The 24,563-nt window shown below is 48.3% G+C and overlaps 1 protein-coding gene across 1 annotated transcript in view; it reads right to left on the minus strand.

Annotated features, from left to right (window-relative positions):
- Positions 1-24,563, minus strand: part of pard3ba (par-3 family cell polarity regulator beta a) — a 119,923-nt gene that overhangs the window by 86,159 nt on the left and 9,201 nt on the right. Inside the window, exons 3-4 of the mRNA XM_080493013.1 lie at positions 10,537-10,714; positions 3,647-3,753 (exon numbers count right to left, since the gene is read on the minus strand). Coding sequence (XP_080349139.1) covers positions 3,647-3,753; positions 10,537-10,714 — 285 coding nt within the window. The remainder of the gene's footprint in view (positions 1-3,646; positions 3,754-10,536; positions 10,715-24,563) is intronic.

Consider the following 24,563-nt stretch of genomic DNA (forward strand, 5'->3'; position numbering starts at 1 on the left):
CCAAATCACTGAAGACAAGAAGGGGACAATTAGGTCCTTCTGCCCCGTCACTTTCATTGTGTCACCAGCACTAATGGCTCAGAAGCCCCCGCCCACCAGCCGCTCCTCACCCCCCCCCCCCCCCCCTCCTCCCTCACCACACCCAGCCCCCCCGCAGACCCTCTCTCCTCCTCACGCTGGGTAAATATATGCTTTATCACGGGCGCAGACATTCCCCCTGCTATTACCTGCACATTTCATCTGCAGACCATACATTCAAGACCACAACAACACACAAGCACTGCCTCACAAACAGTGACCCACTTATCTGGGCGGCGTGAGATTACCCCACAATGGAGAGTGTGTGTGTGTGTGTGTGTGTGTGTGTGTGTGTGTGTGTGTGGGGGCAGATAGGCAGGCTCCAGGCTTCCATTGTCGCTGTGCATCTTCCTGCAACGCCATTAGCCGCGGCGCCGCCACACGCAGCCTGTGTGGACACGCGACTGGCAGGTGAACACATGTAACACAAACACAGGCGCACTTGTTGTGCAGCGTGATCGTGGCGTGAAACCGAAGGAGGCGCGAGCAGTTACACTAAATCTGCTGTGTGGCTGCTTCTATACAGGAGGAGCTCATGTATTATGTAGGAGCTACACACACAAACACACCGGGATCTGTCCATCGATGGAACACGACATCATTCTGAATGAAAGCTTTATGAAGGCATTATCAGCACACACACACACACACACACACACACACACAGTATCACTACACACTCCCAACAAACAGAGTGACACATCTACATCAGATATGAGAAGAGCGTTAACTGTGGTTATGTGAGTCAGCATGGCCGTGCATTCCTGTTCACTGCATGATCGCTATTATTATTATGATTATTATTATTATTATTACCAAACTCTCATTGCTGAATATTGCTGGAATACCTTCGTGCACACGTCAATGCAAACTTCCTGAGACTCTGAAGACGTATCAGAATATTAACGCTGCTTCAAACTGCACACAACAGTTCATATATGTATATAGAGGCGTGATATAAATTCTGTATTCGCTGCTTTAGTGAACAAACTTCTTTCGTCACTCGCAAACTGCACCGTGTCATTTATTTATTTACTGCGTGACGTGAACGAGGCTTATTAACACAAATAACGAGTGAAACCTGTGTGAAAATCTGTACAGGGAACAGGTACACACTGCAATCCTCATAGCGTGCGTGTGTGTGTGTGTGTGTGTGTGTGTGTGTGTGTGTGTGTGTGTGTGTGTGTGTGTGTGTGTGTGTGTGTGTGTGTGTGTGTGTGTGTGTGGCTGCTACTCCCTGACCTCGGTCGTATTCATCACATGGACTGACCACCGTGCTCACATGATTTCACATATGTTGGTGAGGAAAGCACGATCGAATCCTCCAGGAACACACACACACACACACACACACACACACACACACACACACACACACGCCAGCGAGGGGGGAAATGAACTGCAACAGGCAGAAAACCAGTAAAATGCAGTCTCGCTGGCGAAGGCGACAGCTCTTTCCCTTCCAGCTGAGCGAGCCATCAGCGCCGGACACGCTGCAACATATTAAAGTCACAACTTCCCGCCGTGTTAACACGTATTGCATCACAGCAGCTCAAGGTGCTGGAAATATCAGCCGGGCGCGTGAGAGGCGGGGAGGAAACGGGGAGATGGAAAAGGAGGCGGCGGCTTGTGCAGTTAGGGGCCGAACAATAATTGTCTCATTTATTAGCTTCAAACGTGGCAGGAGGCTAAAATCAATTAAAGCGCTGACTGCATGTTTAGCACTGCTCAGCCTTTTGCCAGTTTCATTAGCCGCTCTGATAAAGAGAGAAAGGCAGACGAAGTGAGGCTGGTGCATAGATTACATGTGGAACAAAGGCAGAGGGAAGTGGAAGAACCTTGGCCTTCCCCAAAGCAGGCGGGGAAATCAATTAAAGGCCAGGACGCTTATTTATCGCCGTATCAGGCCGAATTACACTTTATCTACTTTTCAATAACTCAAGAGATAAAAAGAAACCAAAGAGCGTTGCTTTGACGGGTGTGTGTGGTGACGGAGGCTCGGGGTGACGGAGGCTCGGGCTGGAGGAGGCTCGGGTCGGCCAGCAGAGTGACCAGCAGTCCATCCGGAACGGGGCTCAAAAAGGCAAAGAGGTGTGACGGCCACCACGTCAGCACCGTCACACTCAGAGCGTCACTGGCTTCACCCACCAGGAGGACAGTCGGCTGGAGGTTATTTAACAGGAGCTGCACCTCAAATCAGACCCACAATCCTCAGCGTCACCCGAATCCACTCCGCCGATCAGCAGGTCTGCAGCTACGAGTCAATAACTGACCCTGGACCAAACTGGTTTATTCAACTGTAACGTTCATTCTGCAGAGACAAAAACCTTCTCAGAGTGAAAAATGTCTCTTGATAGGTGCGTTTATACATAAAGACAAATCACGAAATGCTTGAATCTCAATTTGTGGCCGCGGATCATTATTTTGCACTACATGATAGGATTCAGGGCCGCGGCGTCACGCCGTCACGCCGTCACGCTGTCACTGACAGTCGGTAACTGTTATCATGAGTTCCAAGTAAGAGCAGAAAACGGTGGCGGATCATCAGAAGTCATTACCCACCGTCGCCATTATTGTTCTGTCACCTTCTCTCATTAATCTGTCAGGAATCCAGCAACTCCGGAGAACTTTGTATAATTCTTTGGCATCAGGAATTCTGCGCACACCGACCATTTTAGAACCTTAATCAGACGCATGACGTCACATGGAGAATGTCAGGACTGTGTCAGGAATGACGGGAACATGATATTGGGAACTCATCACACCTTTAGGTCTCATTAAGTTTGTAAAGGTTCGTCTGTCAGCCGGCAGGGCGACGTCATGTGGATGTTTTACAGCGTCGGCGCTGAGCCCGGTCGCTCTGCTCTCGCCGCTTGAAGCCCTCGAGTCCTGATGTTTCCTGGACGGGGAATATTTGCTGTGTCACTGTGTTTACATGTCGCCTGCTGATGCCTCTGTTCTGCCTCGTCACCGCCGAGTCCGACACAGCGGGGGGCCGACAGCAGGACTCCTTCACTTCCCCGTCGCTCACACTGCCCACACACACGCACACTGGTGTGACCTTACGCCGCCTCGGCCATGCCCGGCACACACACCATCTCCCATGGAGGGACAAGAAAAGCAGCACACAAAGTCCTGCTTAATGGAGGCTGTGGTTGAAAGAGGTGGGGAGCACTTTAAAGGCCGAGTCTTTCAGAGTGCAGCCCGGGGCGGAGAGGAGGAGGAGGAGGAGGAGGAGGAGGAGGGGAAGAGGAGAGGAGCCTTTCCAAAGAGGGAACAGCACAACACATTTCCAAAAACACACGTGATTGAAAATGCTGTACGTTTATCTCTGCTATTCATTCAGTCCAAACCGAAAGAGCAGCAGGAGGCTGGTCGATGGGGGACGGACGTCGAGGCCCGAGACACCCGGCGCACAAACATCAATGTCTACGGAAGAACAGCGACGCAAGACGGGACATTTCTGGAGCAAGAGTTTAAGAAGGGAAAATGACGAGGCATCCATTGTGAAGTATTGAGTTTCCGGTCTCCATCGGCGGTACAGAAATGACGGAACAATGCGACTCACCGGATCAGGAGACGCATCTCGCCGGTCATCAGCTGGACGTGTGGCGGTCATCTGGAAGGGCGGCGCCACAGCAGAGTCGCTGCTGCTTCTCACCAGCAGCGGTGTATCTGCAGGGTGAAAGGAAAAAAAACGTGAAGTGTCAAAAGTCACAAGTTTAATGGAAAAAATCCATTTTATAAACTCCACACCTGACGGGATGGAGAGGAGAACGCAAGAAGAATGGAGACTGGAAGGCTTTTTGTTTTTGTGATGTTCGCCTCCGTCTCGACAATATGAACTTTGACTCATAACAAGTCATGAAACTCAGAGTTAAACAGACTCCAGACGAGCTCCACAAGGTTTACTCTGGGATTATACTGATCTCTGGACTGATATTGGACTGGGTTCAAACTAGTTTAGGACTGGGTTTAAACTAGTTTAGGACTGGGTTTAAACTAGTTTAGGACTGGGTTTAAACTAGTTTAGGACCGGGTTTAGTCTGGCGGGAAACTTAAAGTCTGAGTCAAAGATCCTGAGAGGGAACAAGCATCCACCCCATCATTTAGGGGGTGTAGGCCCAAACCCCCCCCCCCCCCCCCCGACCCCCTCCCACTGGGTACGTATGAGCAGCTGTTGCCTCCACGCTCCTGAAGCCAACATGTCAAGATGCACAGCCTCACCACAGACTCCTCCCCGCAGCCAATCAGAGCAGCCGAGGCGATGGAGGGAAAACCCACAGAAGAACTATTCAAAACAACCTCATTCGGACCCTCGTGATGACTTTTAATTTCAACGGGAGCAGGCGGGTGTTTGTGGGAGTAAAACCCATAGCGGGGGGGTTCTCAACTTTAACTGGACGGAGGAGAAAATAAAGAGGAGGAGAGGAAGAGTGTGAGATAAACAAACAGAAATGGTGATGGAGGAGGAAGCTTTTCTTTGTTCTTGTTTCTTTATTTCTGTTTTGTATGTTTTATTTTTATTTTATTAAAATGTTCCCCTGATTTGTCCTTTGCCACCCTACATGTATCCATGTACGTATATATGTGTGTATATGTATGTACATAGTTTGTATATGTGTGTATATCTACATAAATTAAAAAAATCTCACACACACACACATGTTCGGCCCTCCGACTCTGTGTTCGGGTTCCTCCCATCTTTTTTAATAATTATCACGAGTCATCAGTTATTGCCTCGGTCTCATCCTCCATCTGTCACCGATTCACACCTTCACTCCACCTCCACCTGACTCACCATCACCGGAGCCACAACTTCCAACAAAACAGCTCCGAGACGTTTGCTTCTTTTGATAAGAACTCAAGTTTCCCTTCACTTTGTTTTGACTGAACTGGGGGAATAAACACAACGTCGTCTCATCTTATTCAGAAAAGCTCGATTCCTGTGAAGCCAAACAGAAAACGGTGTGATTTGCAGTAATGAAATGTCTTTCGATTGAACACAGAAACAACCAGAGGAAAACAATAACATTTCTCCTCTTGCATCAAAAGACATCAGGAAGAAAGAAGAACAAAAAAAAAACCTCCACAGTATCAATGCTCCTCTTTATTTCTCCGTGTCTGACTATCTGTTGGGTTTGTAGCATCTAAACTAGGTCACAGTGTCTGATACGTCTCTGCTGGCAGAGCCACTCTGGAAGAAACAACAACAACATGCAAGCGTCTTTACAGCGCCGCTCACACTGAGTCACACAGTTTAAAGATGTGATGTGGACAAATGAAAAGCTGCTGGTCATTGTTGTTAATTAAGAAATAAACATGGAAGTAACATCGGTTTTATCACTGATTTAAACTGGATCAATCTGTGGAATTTACTTTATATAGTTCAACAACAATTTTAAACTAATATATATTCTAAAGTATTTTCAAGATGCCACATGGACTCTGAACAACTGCAGGAATTGTTTAAGTTACTTCCATCACTACTCAGCTGCAGCGTCCGTCAACCAGGATCAGGACACGTTCATCTAAACTGTGGAACCACAGAGAAAATCCTCCTGCCGCCTCTTTCTCTTCTTCTATTCCGGCACACGCCTTCGTAAAGTTTACAACTTTACTGCAGCCGTGTATAGAAGCTGGTAAACTTTAATGACGGGGTTCCTCGCTCGCCCTTCTGGACCCACCTGACTGCTGCATGCCTAAGCTCATACTCTGCGCACACACACACACACTGATGCGTCACTACGATGTCACAGTCGGCTCTTTGTGAGCGGCGGCGGCTCCACGGTCACGGTCCTGCTCCGTGACCCGGAGCTCCGCCCATAACTCCTCCTCCTGCACCCACTAATCTGACCCCATCAATCCTCACACCACTTAGATTCCTCGAGCCCGGCCCGGCGACATGGAGGAACCTGAGGGTCGCCGGCGTTGACCTCTGACCCGCCGCGACCCCCGGAGGGTGGAGCGGCGTCACTGAGGGTGGGGGGAATTGATGGGAGTGACAGTTGTGACTCTGTCAGGTCATAAACCCGATGGCCGGGAGGATCACTGATCTATGCCGACGACCTGAGAGCAAAGAGCTTCTGTGTCAGAGCAGAACTTTGCTTTTTAACTTTATGCCGATTCCTGGCTGAATCTAAAATAAAGATAAATATGGCGGCGGCGTGGCATCGGCCGCCACGAGACGTAAACTAACAGGGTTACTGAACTGAACTTGTGCACTTTAAAGAGCAGCCCCGCTGGCAGAAGCAGCAAACAGCTGGATGTATTTCAGTTTGATGAGTCGACTGAACCCTGCACCCACAACCACACAGTACTTTAAATAGACCCCGCCTACTAAACTGGTCTCGGCGCCCACTTCAAGGCAAACAGTGACACACTGAAGCACACCCAGGAGCCACGCCCCCTCGTCCTGCTCCATGTTTCTCAGTTCAGCGCCGGAGGAAACGAGGACGCTCCATGTTTCAGTCTTTTCTTTGCAGGAACTCTCGTCAGCGACGGCCCTCTGCTCCTGTTTCATTCATACTTGTGTGTTTTCAAGCCTTGGGCCGGGGTGGTCTTGTTTTCTCTGGCAATCGATCAGGACGCCCGGCTCAGGACGCGATAAGGACTCTCTTCCTCCAAGTGTGTGTGTGTGTGTGTGTGTGTGAGAAGTGTGGCGGGCGATCAATGCAGGTCTAATCATCCCACTGGGGCAGTGTGGAGTCCAATCACCCCGTTCAAACAGAAGGCTCGACCTGACACAGGAGCACTTTGATGCCTGACTGATTACTGAGCGACTTCTCGTCCCGTCCACCGCCGCTCACTGCGATTACACTCCGCCACCAGATTACTGACAAGACTCCGAGGAAGGGAACAGCCTGAGCCCTTCACGTGGTTTGCAGTAACCATAGTTTACATGATGCTGCCGATAAAGGTCTTAATGTGTGGCAGCTACAGTTGTGTTGCAGTAACCACACAATGTGTTTCCAGCTGAAGCCTCGGCGCACCCTCACAACAACCTGGTGAAGAAGCTGGACAACATGAACTCTCATTAAAGAGGCAAGCAAGGCCACTTGTTCTCTTAAACGCCATTTCCGTGTAGGAAAAGCTGCTACTGGTCGCCACTGGTCGTTCTGCACATGCTCAGTCGCTTCAACGTTTCCTCCAGTCCATATTCTCCTGGACTTGGCAGCTCTATATGGTTTCATTACAAAAACAAACAACACCAACGAGAACGATGTGTTTCCACGTGTCAGCGGGGCCTGAACGCTCGTCTCCAGAGACGCTGCAGAGAGTCGGGAGCGTGACGTCTGGTCGTAACCAGAGAAGCCAGCGGTCTGGTCCTCAGGTCCCGTCGGTTCCAGATGCCGTGACTCTCCACCACTGTCCCGGGATCGTCGGCACTTCCTGCAGATCGCTGCATTACATCGTCGCTCCAGTAAAACATCACGCGCCGTGTCAGTGCAGACCGATGCTGAGGGATCGTGTTGCCGGACACCCGGGAGGCCGAGTGATGTGCGGCTGCCGCCGCCGCAGGAAACCCGGCGAGGAACACAACTTGCCGTAATCCAACACCCAGCTGAGCACACACACACACACACACACACACACACTCTCCTGAATGATGGGAGTGCAATCGGTTGTTTAACTTGCAATGGGGCTTCTTTTCAGTGTGTGTGTGTGTGTGTGTGTGTGTGTGTGTGTGGGTGTGTGTGTGTGTGTGTGTGTGTGTGTGTGTGTGTTCTTGCATGTCCAGATGACAAAAGCAGCCTTTATTGCATCAGTCTGGCTCAGTCTCGGGGCGTCACAGGGTCACTTCATAACTGGGTTAGTCAGGGTTGAACAGGGCTGGAGAGCAGGGTGGAGGGAGGGTTGAGGGAGGGTGGAGGGAGGGGGGTAGAGGGTCCCACTAGGCTCAAGACGGGCTACAATCAGCCCGCTCACGCCTGGCTGCGTCGTGGGCATGCTAACAGGCTACAGGCTAATCTGGTTAGAGGTGGACGCCATGCAGAGACGGAGAAAGTGGGGAAGGTCGACGGGGCGGGGGGTGGGGGGCAGGGGGCACGAGGCGGGAGGCGGGGGGACAGGTGGTAGAAGCTGAATAGTAGAGTAGGGGGCAGATGATGGGCCACGAGGTGAGACGGGTGTGGGACTGTTCTTCACTGGCCAACAGATGGAAAGAGGGAAATGAAAGGGGGCAACATGGTGACCTGCTGCTAAAAAAAAAAAAAACATTTTTTAAATCACATCTGACTTATTTAACGTTAGTTATTCTGGTCAATCAAGAAATAATCACACCGAGGAAGACAGACATCACACTCTACATGAGGAGCAGACAGAGCCCAGATTTCCCCGGGGCCCCCCAGGGCTTTTCACTCAACACTCTTGTTATGATGCTCCTGATACAGACACTGCCATCTGACCCTGCAACTTTCACACTTTCATTTTCCAACTGCATGGATGCAGCGCTGTACATCGTCCACTGCACAGAGCACACACACACACACACACACACACAAACACACACATACACACACACACACACACACACAAACACACACATACAATGAACTTCCAGCAACCTCGGTAGGAATGTATTTCACAACTGTCCCTGAGCTCGTATTTCATTCAGAAAAACAGATTTTTCCAGAAGGAGTCCCTCAGGGTCGGACTATAACCAGCGAGGAAGGTCAGAGGAAGAGTCTCTCTCTCTGATCCGCAGCAGAAGCTCAACGAAAAGCATCACTTCTCTGGATTTCTACAACATGCGGCCGACTTGTTCACTCATAGTCTAGCTGCTGGCGATTTGGACTCACAACACCACCTATTGGTGTGAAGTGGTATTACAAGACATGCCAAGACAAAGTCATGATTAAAGTTTTGAAGTAAACATATTACACGGTGACTCTTAAACGCAGAACCGTGAGTGAGGAGATAAACGATGCGGATTAAAGCTGCTTTGCTGGAATATTCTGGGATTCGTCGGCACACGTCCTCCTCCTGACGCCTCACTCTCTCCACATCACGATTCTGATGAGATTCTGAACCTGCAGTGAACTTAGTCAGCTGTCGGCTCTCATCAGGGTCAACTTTCGTCACTTTTACCGGGTTCACTCGTCATCTTATCCGAGTTATCGCTGCAACGTCAAGAACATGGACGAGCATACGAGCTGGATTTGTTTGTTCGCCGTCACTTGATGGCTTTGAGCAAATCGAGAGGAGAAATGACATTTTACCATCCGCACAAAAAGACTTCAAAATAAAATGTAATTTCATGGTGAAACACGAGGACGGAGGTGAGCAGGGCTTCATAAACAACTGACGGACGTGTAATTTACACTTTCGTGAAGCTCTGTCTAATCCGGGGGATTAAAAAAAAAAAAAAAGACTTGGTGGCTCTCACGCTGACTGACGTGTGAAAACAAGAACGAAACTCAGAGAGAGAGAGAGAGAGAGAGAGAGAGAGAGAGAGAGAGAGAGAGAGAGAGAGAGAGAGAGAGAGAGAGACGCTGCGTCAGCATCACATCTGTTTTCACACGCTGCAAACTTTCTCTTTGTACAGTAGTTTCGCTTTACATCATGTACAGTTCACACACACACACACACACACACACACACACACACACACACACACACACACACACACACACACACACACACACACACACACACACACACACACACACACACACACACACACACACACCTCACCATAATGTGTCTCACATGCATGAAAAATGTGTTGATTGAGCGCAGCCTTCGTTCCTCAGGTGTTTTTTTTTCTCACAGGTTCCTTTGAGATTTGTCACCAGCGTCGTCCTGAATCACTGAATATTTAGTTGCTTTGCTTTGAGTCGGCTTGCAACAGTAATGGATGGATCAACTGTACTTCACTATTTTACTTGGGTGCTGTGTTTTACCACTGCAGTGAAAAACACAGTCAAACATTCAGCTCCAATCTAAACCTCAAACCACCAAGAAAATTGTAAAAATTTCAAAGAAAACATTCTTTTTTTTTTAAATTTGCAAGAGAAGTTATCATTAAAATTGTCTTTCTGTTGTTATTGTTTGGTTTTGTGAAAATATCAACATTTCTATCACGTGTCCTGCGTGCCACAACAAATAGAAACTCTGAAGTTTCAAAATAAAGGTTATTGTGGCAGTATTTTACTGGTCTGTCCTGCCCTTATGAACGTTTTTTTCAAATCAGCTACAGTTTCATGTTTCCATTTAACATTTCCTTTATGTGTGTACTTGTGTGTTAAGTGTGTTTTAAATATATGTTGTATTATATTGTTTGGGGCCTTGTTAATAGAAACATTTCTGTCACCGCTTGGGCCAGACAATAAAGTTGATCTATCTATCTATCTTATCTATCTCGAGATGAAATTGATCTGTATGTAGAACCTAAAGTTCAATGTGATGATGGATGATTGGATGGATGGATGGATGGATGGATGGATGGAGACGTACTGGCTTTCAGGCTGGCCTCGTTGACCTCGATCTCCCCGGTGTTGGGGTTCTGGTACTCCAGGTGGGGGTAGTAGTGGAGCGGCTCTGGACTCGGGGCGTTGCTGGAGAACCCGTTGGACATGGTCTCTCTGGGACTGTCCGTCCTGCCGTACTGGGCTTCCTGAGCCACCGCCACCAGCTGGAAGAGACACACGGCGTGAGAGCGAGGCATCAAACATGTCACATGTACAGGAGCTGAGATGAAGATTGACTCCCCTCATTCCAGCGGGCTGGAGACACACCTCAGCTTCCAGAGCGTCTCCTCTGAGACGCCATCAACACCAGGCGTTATGTGATTTATCTTGCCAGAAGTGAGGATGCAACCTGCTTCGTTCTGCCAAGTTGTGCAGGTGTGTGTGTGTGTGTGTGTGTGTGTGTGTGTGTGTGTGCGTGCGTGTGTTGCTGGATTCAGGCTCTCTAAGCTCTCAGTGCAGACGAGTCTCTTGCTGCATGAGAACTTTAGAGGAGGAAAAACCTGACCTGCTGCCGAAGGGGCGGAGTCCAGACGAGTTGAAGCCCGAGGAGGCGAGGTGTGTGCATGTACGAAATTAACAGTCAAATGAGATCCGACACGAGAATGAGAAGCTGTCAAACACAATGTCACGGCTGCCAGGATGAGGCGGCCGGGAGGAGACGGGGGGGGGGGCAAATGAACAGGGGATGGAGGGCAGGAGGGACGACAAACAGTCCTAATTGAGACAGGGACATGATGGCAGATAGAGGAAAGGTGTGTGTGTGTGTGTGTGTGTGTGTGTGTGTGTGTGTGTGTGTGTGTGTGTGTGTGTGTGTGTGTGTGTGTGTGTGTGTGTGTGTGTGTGTGTGTGTGGACTCTCGGTCACGCCATCGGGGCTTCCTGGTTTGATAAATGGGCTCGTGGCGGCGTGACGCTCTCATTAGACGGTGCCGGCGAAGGAAATGACCACTTAATGAAAAGCAATAACAGCAATGGAACGAGGGACAGAAATAAAACAACGGACGAGTTGAGAACGTCAATTAACGAGGAGGAGGCGCAGAGGCCGTGTGTGTGTGTGTGTGTGTGTGTGTGTGTGTGTGTGTGTGTGTGTGTTTGTATAAACAATAAGCAGGAGAGAGGAAGTTGGACAGCTACGTATCATCCATCACGTGGTGACGCCGCCTCGCCCCCCCGTGATTCAATATCCTCCCGACACCTGGCCAACGCCGCGCAGCAGATTCGTCAACGGTGTTCATGCGAGCACGAGCATTAGCGGGCGAGCATTAGCGGGCGAGCGCGCGGCGGAGATGAGTGGAGGGGCTGGCAGACGCAAAGAAGAGAGAGAGAGAGAGGAAAAGACGGAACGCCAGGAAAAACAATCTGATTGCGGCGGCTGATGGATGCTTCTCGAGCTCTTTCTCTCTTCTTTATCTGCTTTCCTCTTTCTCTCCTTATCGCCTTCCCTCCCGAGCCGCCGCTTCTTTCTCCAAACTCACTGACAGCATCAATCAAAGCTGAAGTCTTCACACACACACACACACACACACACACACACACACACACACACACACACACACACACACACACACACACACACACACACAGAAATGGTTTATCCGTAATGAACAACAACAACTTCTTTTAATGTGCGGAGGTGATGATGATTTGCTTTTGGTGGAGTTTATTTTCTGTGGAGTGATGATGATGATGATGATGATGATGATGATGATGAAGGCCATCCTGCTGATTCCACTCGTCACTCAGTCAAACACCAACGATCAACAAAACGCATCACGTGTCACTTCACGTACAGAAGACTGGACCTTTCCAGGCTCAGAGCAACAATCCTGATCTCTGTGTGCTTCAGCCTGTGTGGCCTTGTAATATGAATATCTACCACAGGGTGGCGCATTGAGTCATCAAGACTGACATCGACACAGAAATGTCAGAATCTGCGGTGTGAAGGAACGATGAGCAACAAAATCCGAAGTTACTTTTGTAGATCCTTTAAAAAGAAACCATCAATCACAGATTGTGTTATGAGGTTTGCTGTAAACACGGCAGCACCCAGCAAGGCGGCGACGCTGGTGTCAAATTACACACAGCTGAGGTTGTTGAAATCGACCTGAAACCTACAACGATATATTTACTTCCGCCACGGAGGTTATAAAATCACCTGCATTGTATCTGTTCACAAGATATCTCAAAAACTAACGAGCTGATCGTCATGAAAATTGGTGCATTTCGATCGTTCTGGTGTTGATCCACATCAAAAATAATTATTATATATATATATATATATATCGTTGCATGTTTAGTCTGTCACTTTAAATGAGTGGTCGCATGTTTTGGTTGAGGGAGGTGTCGTTGCTCTCCGGCACCACACCGCACTCTGGTTCAGATCAGAACCTGGAAGATCTTTTTATCTTCTTTAATTGTTTATTAATGAAATAAAATCATGTGATCACCAAACTGGATGTGGATTATCAATATCTTGCGCTTGTTCACCAGGTTATGGTACAAAACCAGAATAAAGAGCGATAAGTCGATCGTCATCTGTGTGTCGCTGCACCTACAGTTAATTAACTGAGCAAACAAACAGTGTCTTTCAGCTGAATTCTTTATTTTGTCATGTTACGATATTCTGTAAATCACTACTGTGTTCATATGCAACGTGACAAGCCTGTGTGTGTGTGTGTGTGTGTGTGTGTGTGTGTGTGTGTGTGTGTGTGTGTGTAGTACGGCCAGCCGTTGAGCAATAACCATGACATACATGAAAGCCAGATAGGATGCGGAGCGTGGCGCCCGGCGAGAGATAAGCATTGTGTCGGTGTGTTTTCCTCCAGCCTCCGGCTCAGGCTTACCCAGTGTTACCATCTCTGTGGCGGCGGCGGCGGCGGCGGACGAAAGCTCACCGCGGTTCTAATTAAGAGACGAGCAAGCGTGAATCCACCCACACAAGACTCGGTTAAGACGATATCATTACATTTGATTGTGACTTCACTCGGCTCAGCGAGGTGGCGTCACGCCTCCGTAAGAGACGAGAAGAAGACGGTAAAACATGGAGGACATGTTAGAACTCACTAAGACCACGTTCACACCACTAAGTCTCATTGCAGAGACTTTTCTCGGCCACTCTAAGAAAACGATGTCGGTTTCCATGGAAACGCTGAAACCGATGTAGATTTGTTGATTTCTCCATTTTTGCCTGCTCCGTGTCTTCATTGTTGCAGCGCCACTTACAGGCCTGGCATATGTACTACATCACTGTGAGTAGTGACCGGAGCCTGGACCCGCCGGGCCCCCCCGCCCTGCGCTCCGACACCCAGCCTGACCTCACAGCAGCCGGGACGATCGATACCTTCACACTCCGACGACCATTACTGCTGCTGAGACTTCATTTACACGAGTGTCGCTGCGCGTTGAAGCCCGAACAGCCGAGTTAAGAGATTATCTATCAGCTGTCAACAGTCCGCCATGTTTACATGTTGACACTCACAGTTCAGCTCCGTCATTTTCATATTTTATCTACCCTCCAAGAATTAATTAATCCAGGAAGTCCTTTATGGAGCCTACGGGGAGATTATAGAGTAATAAGCATGAACACACACACACACACACTCCTTCAAAAACACACATCACAATAACTAGAACACTGTGAAACACACACACACACACACACACACACACACACACACACACACACACACACACAAGCTTGCAGTTAGAGGATGAACACTGCCACCTTTCTTTACTCCACCGCTACTGCTGCATGCCAGTCCCACTGGAGCCCCCAACCTTTACATAAGCATCACAAACACAAACACACACACACACACACACACACACACACACACACACACACACACACACACACACCCGCACACACTCCCCTATTCCATCCGCTCGTACTAATCAACCTATTTTTCTTTTCCTCTCTCATCGTTGTCTACCAGTGGGTGGGTGTGTGTGTGTGTGTGTGTGTGTGTGTGTGTGTGTGTGTGTGTGGCACCAGCCTATTGAGACTCTTTGTGCCGTTGTCATTTATCTTACGACCGCCCCCCCACCCTGCGTTTTCTTCCTCTCGCGCTCTTCTTCATTCGGTCTTTGAACGAGGGATGCATAATTCAGAGGGAGTGCAGCATCCTGACAGTAGTAACCCAATCATCACACACACACACACATACACACACACACTTATATATATCCCCCCCCACACACACACTAACACGCCTCCTGATTCACACTTTCTGCACTAAGGTGCAGGTTTATACAGACTATTTTAGACATGTGCTGTTCTTTTCAGAGCTAAAAACCTGAATCACAAAGACTAATCCTCCCACTCTCGGAGCGGGAAATGAAAGCCTGCGCCACCTTGCAAGCCGACTCGAGGTGTGTGTTTATGATCGGCGCTGAAAGGATTCAAACCACAGTTTACGGTCAACCGATGGAACGACGCAGGCAAAACAAACACTTTATTCCCGATCTGTGCGTTTCTGCGTCTGCCGTTGTTCGTTTGTTTTGGGTTTTTTTTAATTTGGAGGTGCGAAGACGCCCGAGAGTGGAAGGTTGGCAACAGCAGCAGTTTCTGCTCCGAGTATGAATTAAACGCCGCTCAACAAAGAGCGGAGAGAATGTCTTTCTCCACGGCTGTGAGGTGTGATGAATACCGACAGCGTGCAGGTACCGAGAGGTGAAGTGTGTCACCGGCTGAGCGGAAGTCTGGCTCTTCGTATCCATGACATCCTGTTGGAAATGGCAATCCATCAGGAACGAGGCGCTCGCATGGTGTTTTTGAAGGGAACCGCGATTACAGATCACAGGAAATGTACCAATTCCTACAGGATTCCTACAAACTAATTAATGACTAACAAGGAACAACATGGAACATCACCATCACAATCTGAACGTCGATGATTTGTTCATGGATATTAATCAAAAGTCATATTATCCAGCTTTTCAAATCTTTCACATTTTCATTAAACCTTCAGTATTCTAAGTTTCTATCTTCTTGATTTTCCTCATTTGAATATTGGATCATAGGAGCTGCATTCAGAATCTGCTGTGTCAGTGTGAGCTGGACTGGCTCCGCCCACACGTGCCCATCTTGGGAAGAGGAGGAAGTACTTCCTCTCGTGGTGCCATGTGCCAGAGCGGAGCTGCCTAATTGTGGGAGGAGTCAAAGGGAGGGCCTACCTTGATTGGGATTGGCTAAACCCCCGATGACACTATATAGGGTTTGATTTCTGATTGGCTGGTTGGAGCAACACACTTTTTAAAACCTGAAACAAGCCAGGGACAGAGAGGACAGACTGTCTTCACTTCTGGGACGTCAGTCCAGGTATGGGGACGATTAGTACTGCTGGAGAACCTTTAGGAGGTGAATCTTGCTTTGAAAACAACAACAAACAATCTCCCTTCCCACAGTACTGGCAGAAACACTGAAAACGATGTAGTTTTCATGTTGAACAAGGTCATGTCGTAATAGTGAGGCTGTGAATTGTTCCAGTAGAGAGACTGAGGAGCAGATTTTATTTCTCAGCCTTCCTGCTACCTTGTTGTTGGCTTCACTGTAAAACTCTGTGAAATCAGAGCTGGAGAGGCAATCAGGGGCCAAACGGTTGGGAAGCCCAGCACCGACTGAAATGTTTCTGTTTAAGACGAGGGTGAAAACACTGAGGACGGATGCAGCCTGATTGCAGGACCACCTGCCCGTGATTGCTTTCAGACTCTATTCCAGTTGTCATCCTGGAGTATCTGGGCGACACGGCGTTGTTATGACTGGTCAGTCAAGCACAGGATTACAAAACCACATCAGCAAACAACAATGCTGAATGTAACACACACTGCACCTCGGTCTTCTCTCTAACTCAAAGCCCACATTGCTGTGGGACTCGCTGCACACAAGAGGACCGCATCACTCAGATACACTCTAATGCATGCGCTCACACACACACACATACACACACACACACACACACACACACTCCTATATTTCCAGGGCAGCGTCGGGGCCATCAGAGGAATGTTTGGCCTGTGTTATTTAAACAAGGAGAACATTGGTTGTATTACCGGTGAGAGCCGGGCTAATCCTGCTTCAGTTCCATCTATACAGCATACGGACCAGATGTGGGGGGATTACCACTCAGAAACACACACACACACACCTGGCTCTGGGCCTCTGGCACACACACACACACACACATATACACACATCTCCCACTTACAACTAAAGCACAGAAAGCAAATGTATAATTGAAATAGTCAGGTCTGTGTAAAGAGACTCCTTAAAAATGATGATTCACACGCCGACACGTCGCTACTTGAACCCCTAAATGTTTCCTTCTTCCTGTTTGAAGAGACGCCAGCAGCTCCGAACGGCGGCGGCGGCGGCGTCCACATTGAACATAATGTGTCTTTGATGCCTCTGACAGACGGATCTGAACACTCGCACACCAAAGCCAGAAGCCTCCGAGTGCTCGTGCAGCGGCACACACACACACACACACGGTGACCCAGTTCACACACACCGTGCAGAAACTCAGTCGTTTCTCGGCCCGGGTGTGAATCACAGCAGGTCGAGCTCAGAAATCAGAGGAAAGTTGAAGAATAACGTCCAGATACAAGACGTCCCCGGTGGCCGGAGCTTCACAGACACGCCGTGGGACCGAACTCTGCATTACGGCGAGAGCGGAGTTCAGACGACTGTGACCGAGACGTTTCAGATGTCGCTGCTCACAGTAAAACTCAGTAAAGTTTTGTGGCGCTGCTCCAGAATTTCCCCCAAATATTGTTTTTGAAAAGTTTACACAAGAAAGCTGGCTGTTTATTTCTTATTCGATTTTATTTTGGGAGCCTTTGACAATACAAGATGATTAGAAGAATGACTGTTGTTGTGGCTTTCCACCATCACTTCTGACGTGTCGAACGTATTTCCAAACAAACGAGTGGATTTGTTCGACACAGACCTTAAAACAGACGCCGCTTCTCCATGACATTTCATTTTCTGAAATTACAGCTGATTTAATTGCGGTCCTGAGCCGTGCAGCCGAGGAAAAGGCCCAAACAAACACAAACCTTAACCCCAAGTTAGAAACTTGAATTACCGTCATTCGGTTCCAGGTACTGACCTCACACTCACGACTTTAAATAGCTGCTTTCTGAGGCTTTTATTGTTTTCTGCTGGACTAAACGGACACGGATAACCCTTTTTAAAGCATCATAACTCAGAAAGCAGTATGAGAGTTTTAGATTCACAAATTAGCTTGAAAACGTGCGATTTTAAGCATTAAGTGATGATTTATTGAGCATTTTGGAGCCTCTGCGTAACCCTGGAACTAAAGGAGACATGAGCTGCATACGAGTGGCCGACTGTTCCGACGACACTCACAGATTATAAACTCCCAAAGTGGTCGGGACCGCTGCACTGGAATAGTGTAAGCATGGCAGGCCACACAGGACAATGGTGAAGCTCTGCAGATCTGCATTTTTAAGAAGGTGAAAAGGTAATTTTAGCGAGGGGAGGAAAAAGCTGAGTTGCTCGGCCGCAGTGATGGAGCACGTGAGAGCGTGCACACTCATAAACACACACAGCGCAGCCGCCACCAGCTGAGGGATTGCATTGCTGGCTGTGCTCAGTGACAGGCCACATTATTATTTATGCACACTCATAAAGGGAGAGGGTAAACTCTTCATAAATCACACATGCCCGAAAGGCTGGGAGAAAGATGGAGTGAGGGGGGAGGGGGGAGGGGAGGAGGGAGGGGAGGAGGGAGTGCAGGGGAGGCGGGTGACGAGGGAGCTCCGGGCCTCGTATTTCTCAGGTCTGCAACACAAATATCAAACCAGCTCGTTCATCATTCCCACAGCGCCAAACACACCAGCAGCGGATACACTGCTCTGCATCTGACACCATCTCACACACACACACACACACACACACACACACACACACACACACACACACACACACACACACACACACACACACACACACACACACACACACACACACACACACACACACACAGGAAGTCTCACGCACACAAAGTCAGAACCCTTTTCCTCATAAATGTGCAAAAAAAAACAAAAAAAAAAAAAACCCCACACACATCCACACAAACACACCAGCTCTCTTTCCCCCCAAAACGTCTGCATCACAGGCTCATAATCAGCTTTCTTTTCCCCGTGGCCACGGAGAGGCCAGCTGCTCCCGCCAACCTCCTCCCGCCTCGACTCCCTCCGGAGATCTGACGGAGAAATAGGAGGAGTGATTAACTGGGAGCTGCGAGGCTCGGCGCCCTCTCACCTGTGGCTCCCCCTCCCTCCTTCCTCCTCCTCCTCCTCCTCCTCCTCCCCCCTCCCTCTTTGTGCACACACAGCTTTGAAGTGGATGCTCTCAGAAGAACACCTCCACGGTTCTTATTATTACGCAACACATTTTCAGGTTCACGTTTTCAATTTCTGAGCTCTTTGAAAACGTGAAAAGTCCCACGATTCCCTCTGTCCTCCCTCTGCTGAGCCGGGATCATGGATATATGAGCTATACGTCGCTGACATTTGGTGCCGGCTGTTGCCATGGAGAGCCAGCATCACTCAGCCCGAAGGTGTTTACGAGAAAGAAAGAAGAAAAAAAAGCCTCACCTGCAGTTTTTTTGTTTTTTTCTCTCCTCCTTCCACCCATCAACATGCGTGTTCCCACCAACACGCCTTATTAGATAGTTATTGACGCAACATGAAACCCTGCAGGGGGAAAAGTGTGATTTGTGCAGCATGATACGTCTGCTGGCCTCAGTGTGTGTGTGTGTGTGTGTGTGTGTGTGTGTGTGTGTGTGTGTGTGTGTGTGCCCGTGCTGTTTAATGCATGTAAAGGAGCACTCGTCTGACACGAGAACACTCATCTTATTAAATCAGTGTGTAAAAGCGTCTGATTAACAATGCATGGCAAACTTATTAACAATTCTCCCTTTAATTACACGACAGACACCGACGGTAGAACTTTCACCACGTCAACAAAAGACACCAGAGGACAGCAGCGCCGAGAAATAAGAAGGAAGTTCTCCCTCTTTTGAGCACTAGGGGGAGCAGTGAGCTTTAGTTTCAGTCATCGGGCTTCCATCACTGGTGGACTTTCCGATTTATGGATTTCGTCTTTTCATTGAATCTGAGGACACTCAAAACACTGACACTGACTCACAACAACATCTTGTGGCACAAAGTGGTACTGCAAGACTAAGCTCGCTGACCAACTCATTGTGTTTCTGAAAAAACTTGAGTTCAATTATATCGCAATTTTGAAGATGTCAGTTGTAGTACAGCACTTATAGTCAGTAAAGTCAGTAAATACAATAGGATAGTCTCAACCAGTCGACTAATTCACATAGTGACCATCTTTATTGTTTTCATACTTTCAATTGTCTTTATCTTGTTGTTTTGTAATATGTTAATGTAAGGCACTTATACAGAAATTCTTTATTTTTATGAGAATATAGAACCAAGAGAAAAGTAGATTGTAATCATCCGAAAGCAACTTTGTGGGGATTACAAGATTAAAAACCAGCTGAGATGTTCTCTCGTCAGTATTTATAATTCATATCTGCGGTATTAAAATGAATGGCCTTGTCTGCATTTTAAAAGGGAAACTCCCGTGTTTTACCTGATAAATCTATGTTGAGCTGGCCGGAGTCGTGTTCCGTTAAATAAGAAGTGAGCTGTTGTAAATGTGTTCCTCATTACAGTTATTCTTCCTGTTTGAATAATAAACAAACATTTGCATTGTTCCTCCACCTTTACCGATGAAAGTATTTCATTGTGAAGACGATAAAACCCCCTGCTGCTCCCCATATGTTCCTCTGGTGTCACATAGAGTCAGGCTGATAATTCAAGTGGCCTATTCAGACACATTACCGTCCTCCCAGCTCCATTCATTAGGCCAATCAGCCAAAATGCAGCGCGTGGCAACAACAACGGAGCGCGTGCGTGGAGAGCGTGTGCGTGGAGAGCGCGTGCGTGGAGAGCGTGTGCGTGGAGAGCGCGTGCGTGGAGAGCGTGTGCGTGGCAACCGACGACGTGGTTACAGCTGTGTAATCGCAGCAGGGATCAATAAATATTTAACCTCAATGAGCTGGATTCTGCATTTGCAAGCATTTATCCTCCAGTTAAAGTACACATGAATACACACAACTACATACACACACACGCAAGTGTGACTTTCGGCTGATTTGAGTTATTAGCAGGGACTCTGAGCGGAGTACACACACACACACACACACACACAGTCTGGTGGTAAACAGATGGAGTGGGTCCGGTGAGGTCAGACGGTAGATTTGCTGTAAACAAGTTGATCTATAATGGAACAAATCTCTGCGAGCAGCATTGAGGACGACGACTCACCACGTACAGATATTTTGAACGTACTCGTTTGAATACTGAGGAGTTTCAATACTAGACGGTTGTCTGAACCCCTACTATCCCATCCCACCTGTAGGGGGCAGTGTGAAATACCTGAGTACGTGGAAACGTGTTGCACCAACTATCTTCCTCCTCCTCTTCATATCTTGTCTACCTGCTGCTGACGGATGACGTCACGTAATACTGGCCGGTTGTGTCGGGACGCTTTCACGAGTACGAGTACCCCGTGAAGTATCAGATGCAGTACTGGTATCGGTACGTCCCTAATTCTTGTCCCCAAAAAAATGCAATTACAGCGATCAAACCAAATCCCGACACTGAGGAACTGTTGCACATCAGGTCTAAATCCTGAACGTGAGAGTTTTCCACATCATTGGAACGCTGACTTGGCGCTGAGCCGCGGCGCCCTCTGGTGGTGACCGCGGCAGGCGCAGGAAGGTCAGGTTACACTCCGACCGCCTCGCTCTGTTAGACGCTAATGGCCGGCGTGACGGCGACACAGAGGGCAACACTGAATATCTGTGATTAACAGAGGGAGAGCAGAACAAGAGCCGAGGGGGCGATGACCTCCTGCAGACTCGGAGGGTCACACAAACTTATGCAAAGAAAAGAAGAGAGGGGCCTTATCCTCGCCGAATCCCCGTCTGCTGCTTCACTGAACTGACAAATCACTTTGGAGAGGTGCCATTACTCAACGTCAAAAGGTAGAGCAATGGATCATCTGAGGGAATTAAAATTCCAAAGTGCAACTTTATGAGAAAAATCAACACGCGTGCAGTTAAATGAAAAGCAGACGGGCACAGCGAGAATCACTTCTCCTTAAGCCTTCGTCGAGCTTCCTCATCGTAATTACAATCAAGCCAGGTCTGGCTGCGGCGTGTGTGTGTGTGTGAGTGTGCGCCATGCGAGAGTGTGTGTAGGGGGTATTGTTAATTGAATATAATCAGATGAAGAGCTGTTGTGGCGCTCGGATGGGAGGGTTGAATCAAGGTCGAGGCTGATGAGATATGATCAAATCAGCTCAAGTGACCGAATCCCGTCGGGCGAAGCGTCGCCGCCTGATCTCATCTGATCTCATCTGATCGGCAGGCAAGAGTCTGTCACAGAGATAATCCAACTTTATTCAATGTACTTTAGGTCTGCTGCATATATTTGAATATATATTCATCTTTTACTCAAGTTCATGGGGAAAAAGGCACTTTGCTCTACAGCCAGTTCTCATATGTGTAAAGCAACAACAACAACAACAAAGCAGCATCCAGAAACCAGGTTTAATGACAGAGGACGGACGTTTCACCTGTCTCACCTCGTTAATCAGGTTCTACCAAGCTGAGCTGATGCAGTATTTGTTCTGTTCTGAGAACTTTTAAAGATGTGGTCAAGTTACAGATTAGATCAAACAGGAAGAACTCAGTGGCAAGAAGATATAAGATAAAGTTTGATCATTTTCACAGAGAAAATCTGCTTGGTTAACCTCCGGTCCTGGGTCTACATACCTACAGAGGTTATACAGGTACAGGTGGTCACATGTAAGACGACTATCTGCCTAATTTGCCCATTGTCACATAATTGTGGTATAATTTCTTTTGTCCCGCCCTACTCTGCCTCTGATTGGCTCGTCAGCCAAGAGGCAGGGCAGGGCGGGTCATGGCTTCATCATCCTCTCGAAAAGAAAATATTCAATCTGGCTCGTATATTCTGCCGAGTGGTGCGTCACGGTATACTGTGTTCCCTGGACTACACCACGGAGTTTGTAGATTATGACGCAGGAGTCGAATCACATGACGATGATGTCATGAAGGGCATAGAAAAAAATCAAACATGGGAATACTTATTGCAACACACTTTTGTCGGTTTAAAAAAAAAAACTGTACACGATGTGACTGATCAACAACCAACCTTGTGATCATTAGGACTATCATGCACTTCAATCACTTTACCTATGTCAGACTGCTGAGTAAGCACTTTAATATTATCACTTTATGGAAGGTTACGGAAATGAGCCTTTTGTGCTAAATCCAGCAGATTAACAGTGACCTGGTGAAGAGATGGCCTGTTCATTAATATGCACGGCTAATAAATGAAATGAAAGCAGCCAGAGTACCCAGTACTTCACTGCTTTTACTTAACAACACCAAAGTATCTGTATTCTTAGGTTAGGATCATGATGAGAACGTGGGGCGATGGGGGAGGGGGAGTGGGGAGGGTTAGATTATGATTAGGCCGGTGACATTTTCTAATCAGCACACTTGAACCTCATGCTCCCCGCTCATCACCGGCCATTCAGACGGCGAGCACAGCGACGCCACTATTCAGACGCCAATCAGAAGCCGGCGAGGGAGCGAGATGTCACCGGGCGTCAAAGGCTAATCACCACGTCTGCGCCTCGCAATCACGTCCCATTCACGGAACTTTTCCTCCGGCGGATTAGCACGTTTTCAGTAACGCCTCACCGCGGCCTGTCGCAGGGGCCGACGTCTGACGGGCTATAAATGACTGGGAGTGAATCTCCACACCTAATTTACTGGAGCGTTCTCCTGCAGCCGCCGCAAAGAAAATCTCATTTCATAGTTGCTCCTGAGAGCAGGAGCTAAAGGCTGTTGTTCACAATCTTCACGGGCCGCTTTTAATTTGAGCAGGAGATATTGCAGGTCCTAAAATAGCCGCCGCCGCCGCCACTTCAGGTGTTTGCCCGTCTGCACGCCGCCAACGCACGGCCACGCGCAGGGAAAGGAAATCAGCTGTTTTCACTTCGGGGAAAACTCGTCGGACGTCAGTTCAAAGACGTATGAAGACCACTTGCTGCCCGGCGGCGAGCAGAAGTGCACCATGGGAAAATGGCCTCCTAATCTGGCGGCTGACATTTCAGCAGGACATCAGCTGGGATGAACGGCGAACATTTACACTGATGAAGCCAGGGGATGAAGTGTGTGTGTGTGTGTGGGGGGGGGGGGGGGTTACGGACGCCTTGTGGGCACAGTGATTAAAAAGGGCTAATTAAAGAGAGATGGAGGAAATCATTCCAGTTTTATTTTTCCTATTAAATTTCCCATGAAATTAGATTTTTCATTTGCGTGCACTGGATGGAGTGTGTGTGTGTGTGTGTGTGTGTGTGTGTGTGTGTGTGTGTGTGTGTGTGTGTGTGTGTGTGTGTGTGTGTGTGTGTGTGTGTGTGTGTGTGTGTGTGTGTGTGTGTGTGTGTGTGTGTGTGTGTGTGTGTGACGAGGACTGACAGTCCACTCCTGAGGAGTTGTTATGCTCTCTGGATTTAATTCCCATTGTGCAGAACACGGGCGTGATGGTGCCGGGCCAACGTTCACGTTTTGGCTGCGTGCGGCCGAAGCAGTGCATGATGGGGGATGAGGTTTGTCAATCGGTGTCTGTAAGCAGCTGTGTTCGTGGTTTGTACAGTTTGTAAAGTGTGTAAAGAGTGTATAGTGAGTATAGTCAGTATAGTCAGTATAGTGTGTATTGCAAGGAGGGCTGAGTGTGCAGAGGACAGCAAGGTTGACTACTTCACAGTGTGAGGACAGAGAGAGAGAGAGAGAGAGAGAGAGAGAGAGAGAGAGAATTACAGACAAAGAATAAGGAACAAACAAAAGAAAGGAACGAATGAATGAGTGAA

Source organism: Lipophrys pholis (assembly GCF_963383615.2).
Source record: "Lipophrys pholis genome assembly, chromosome: 23".
Classification (NCBI taxonomy): domain Eukaryota; kingdom Metazoa; phylum Chordata; class Actinopteri; order Blenniiformes; family Blenniidae; genus Lipophrys; species Lipophrys pholis.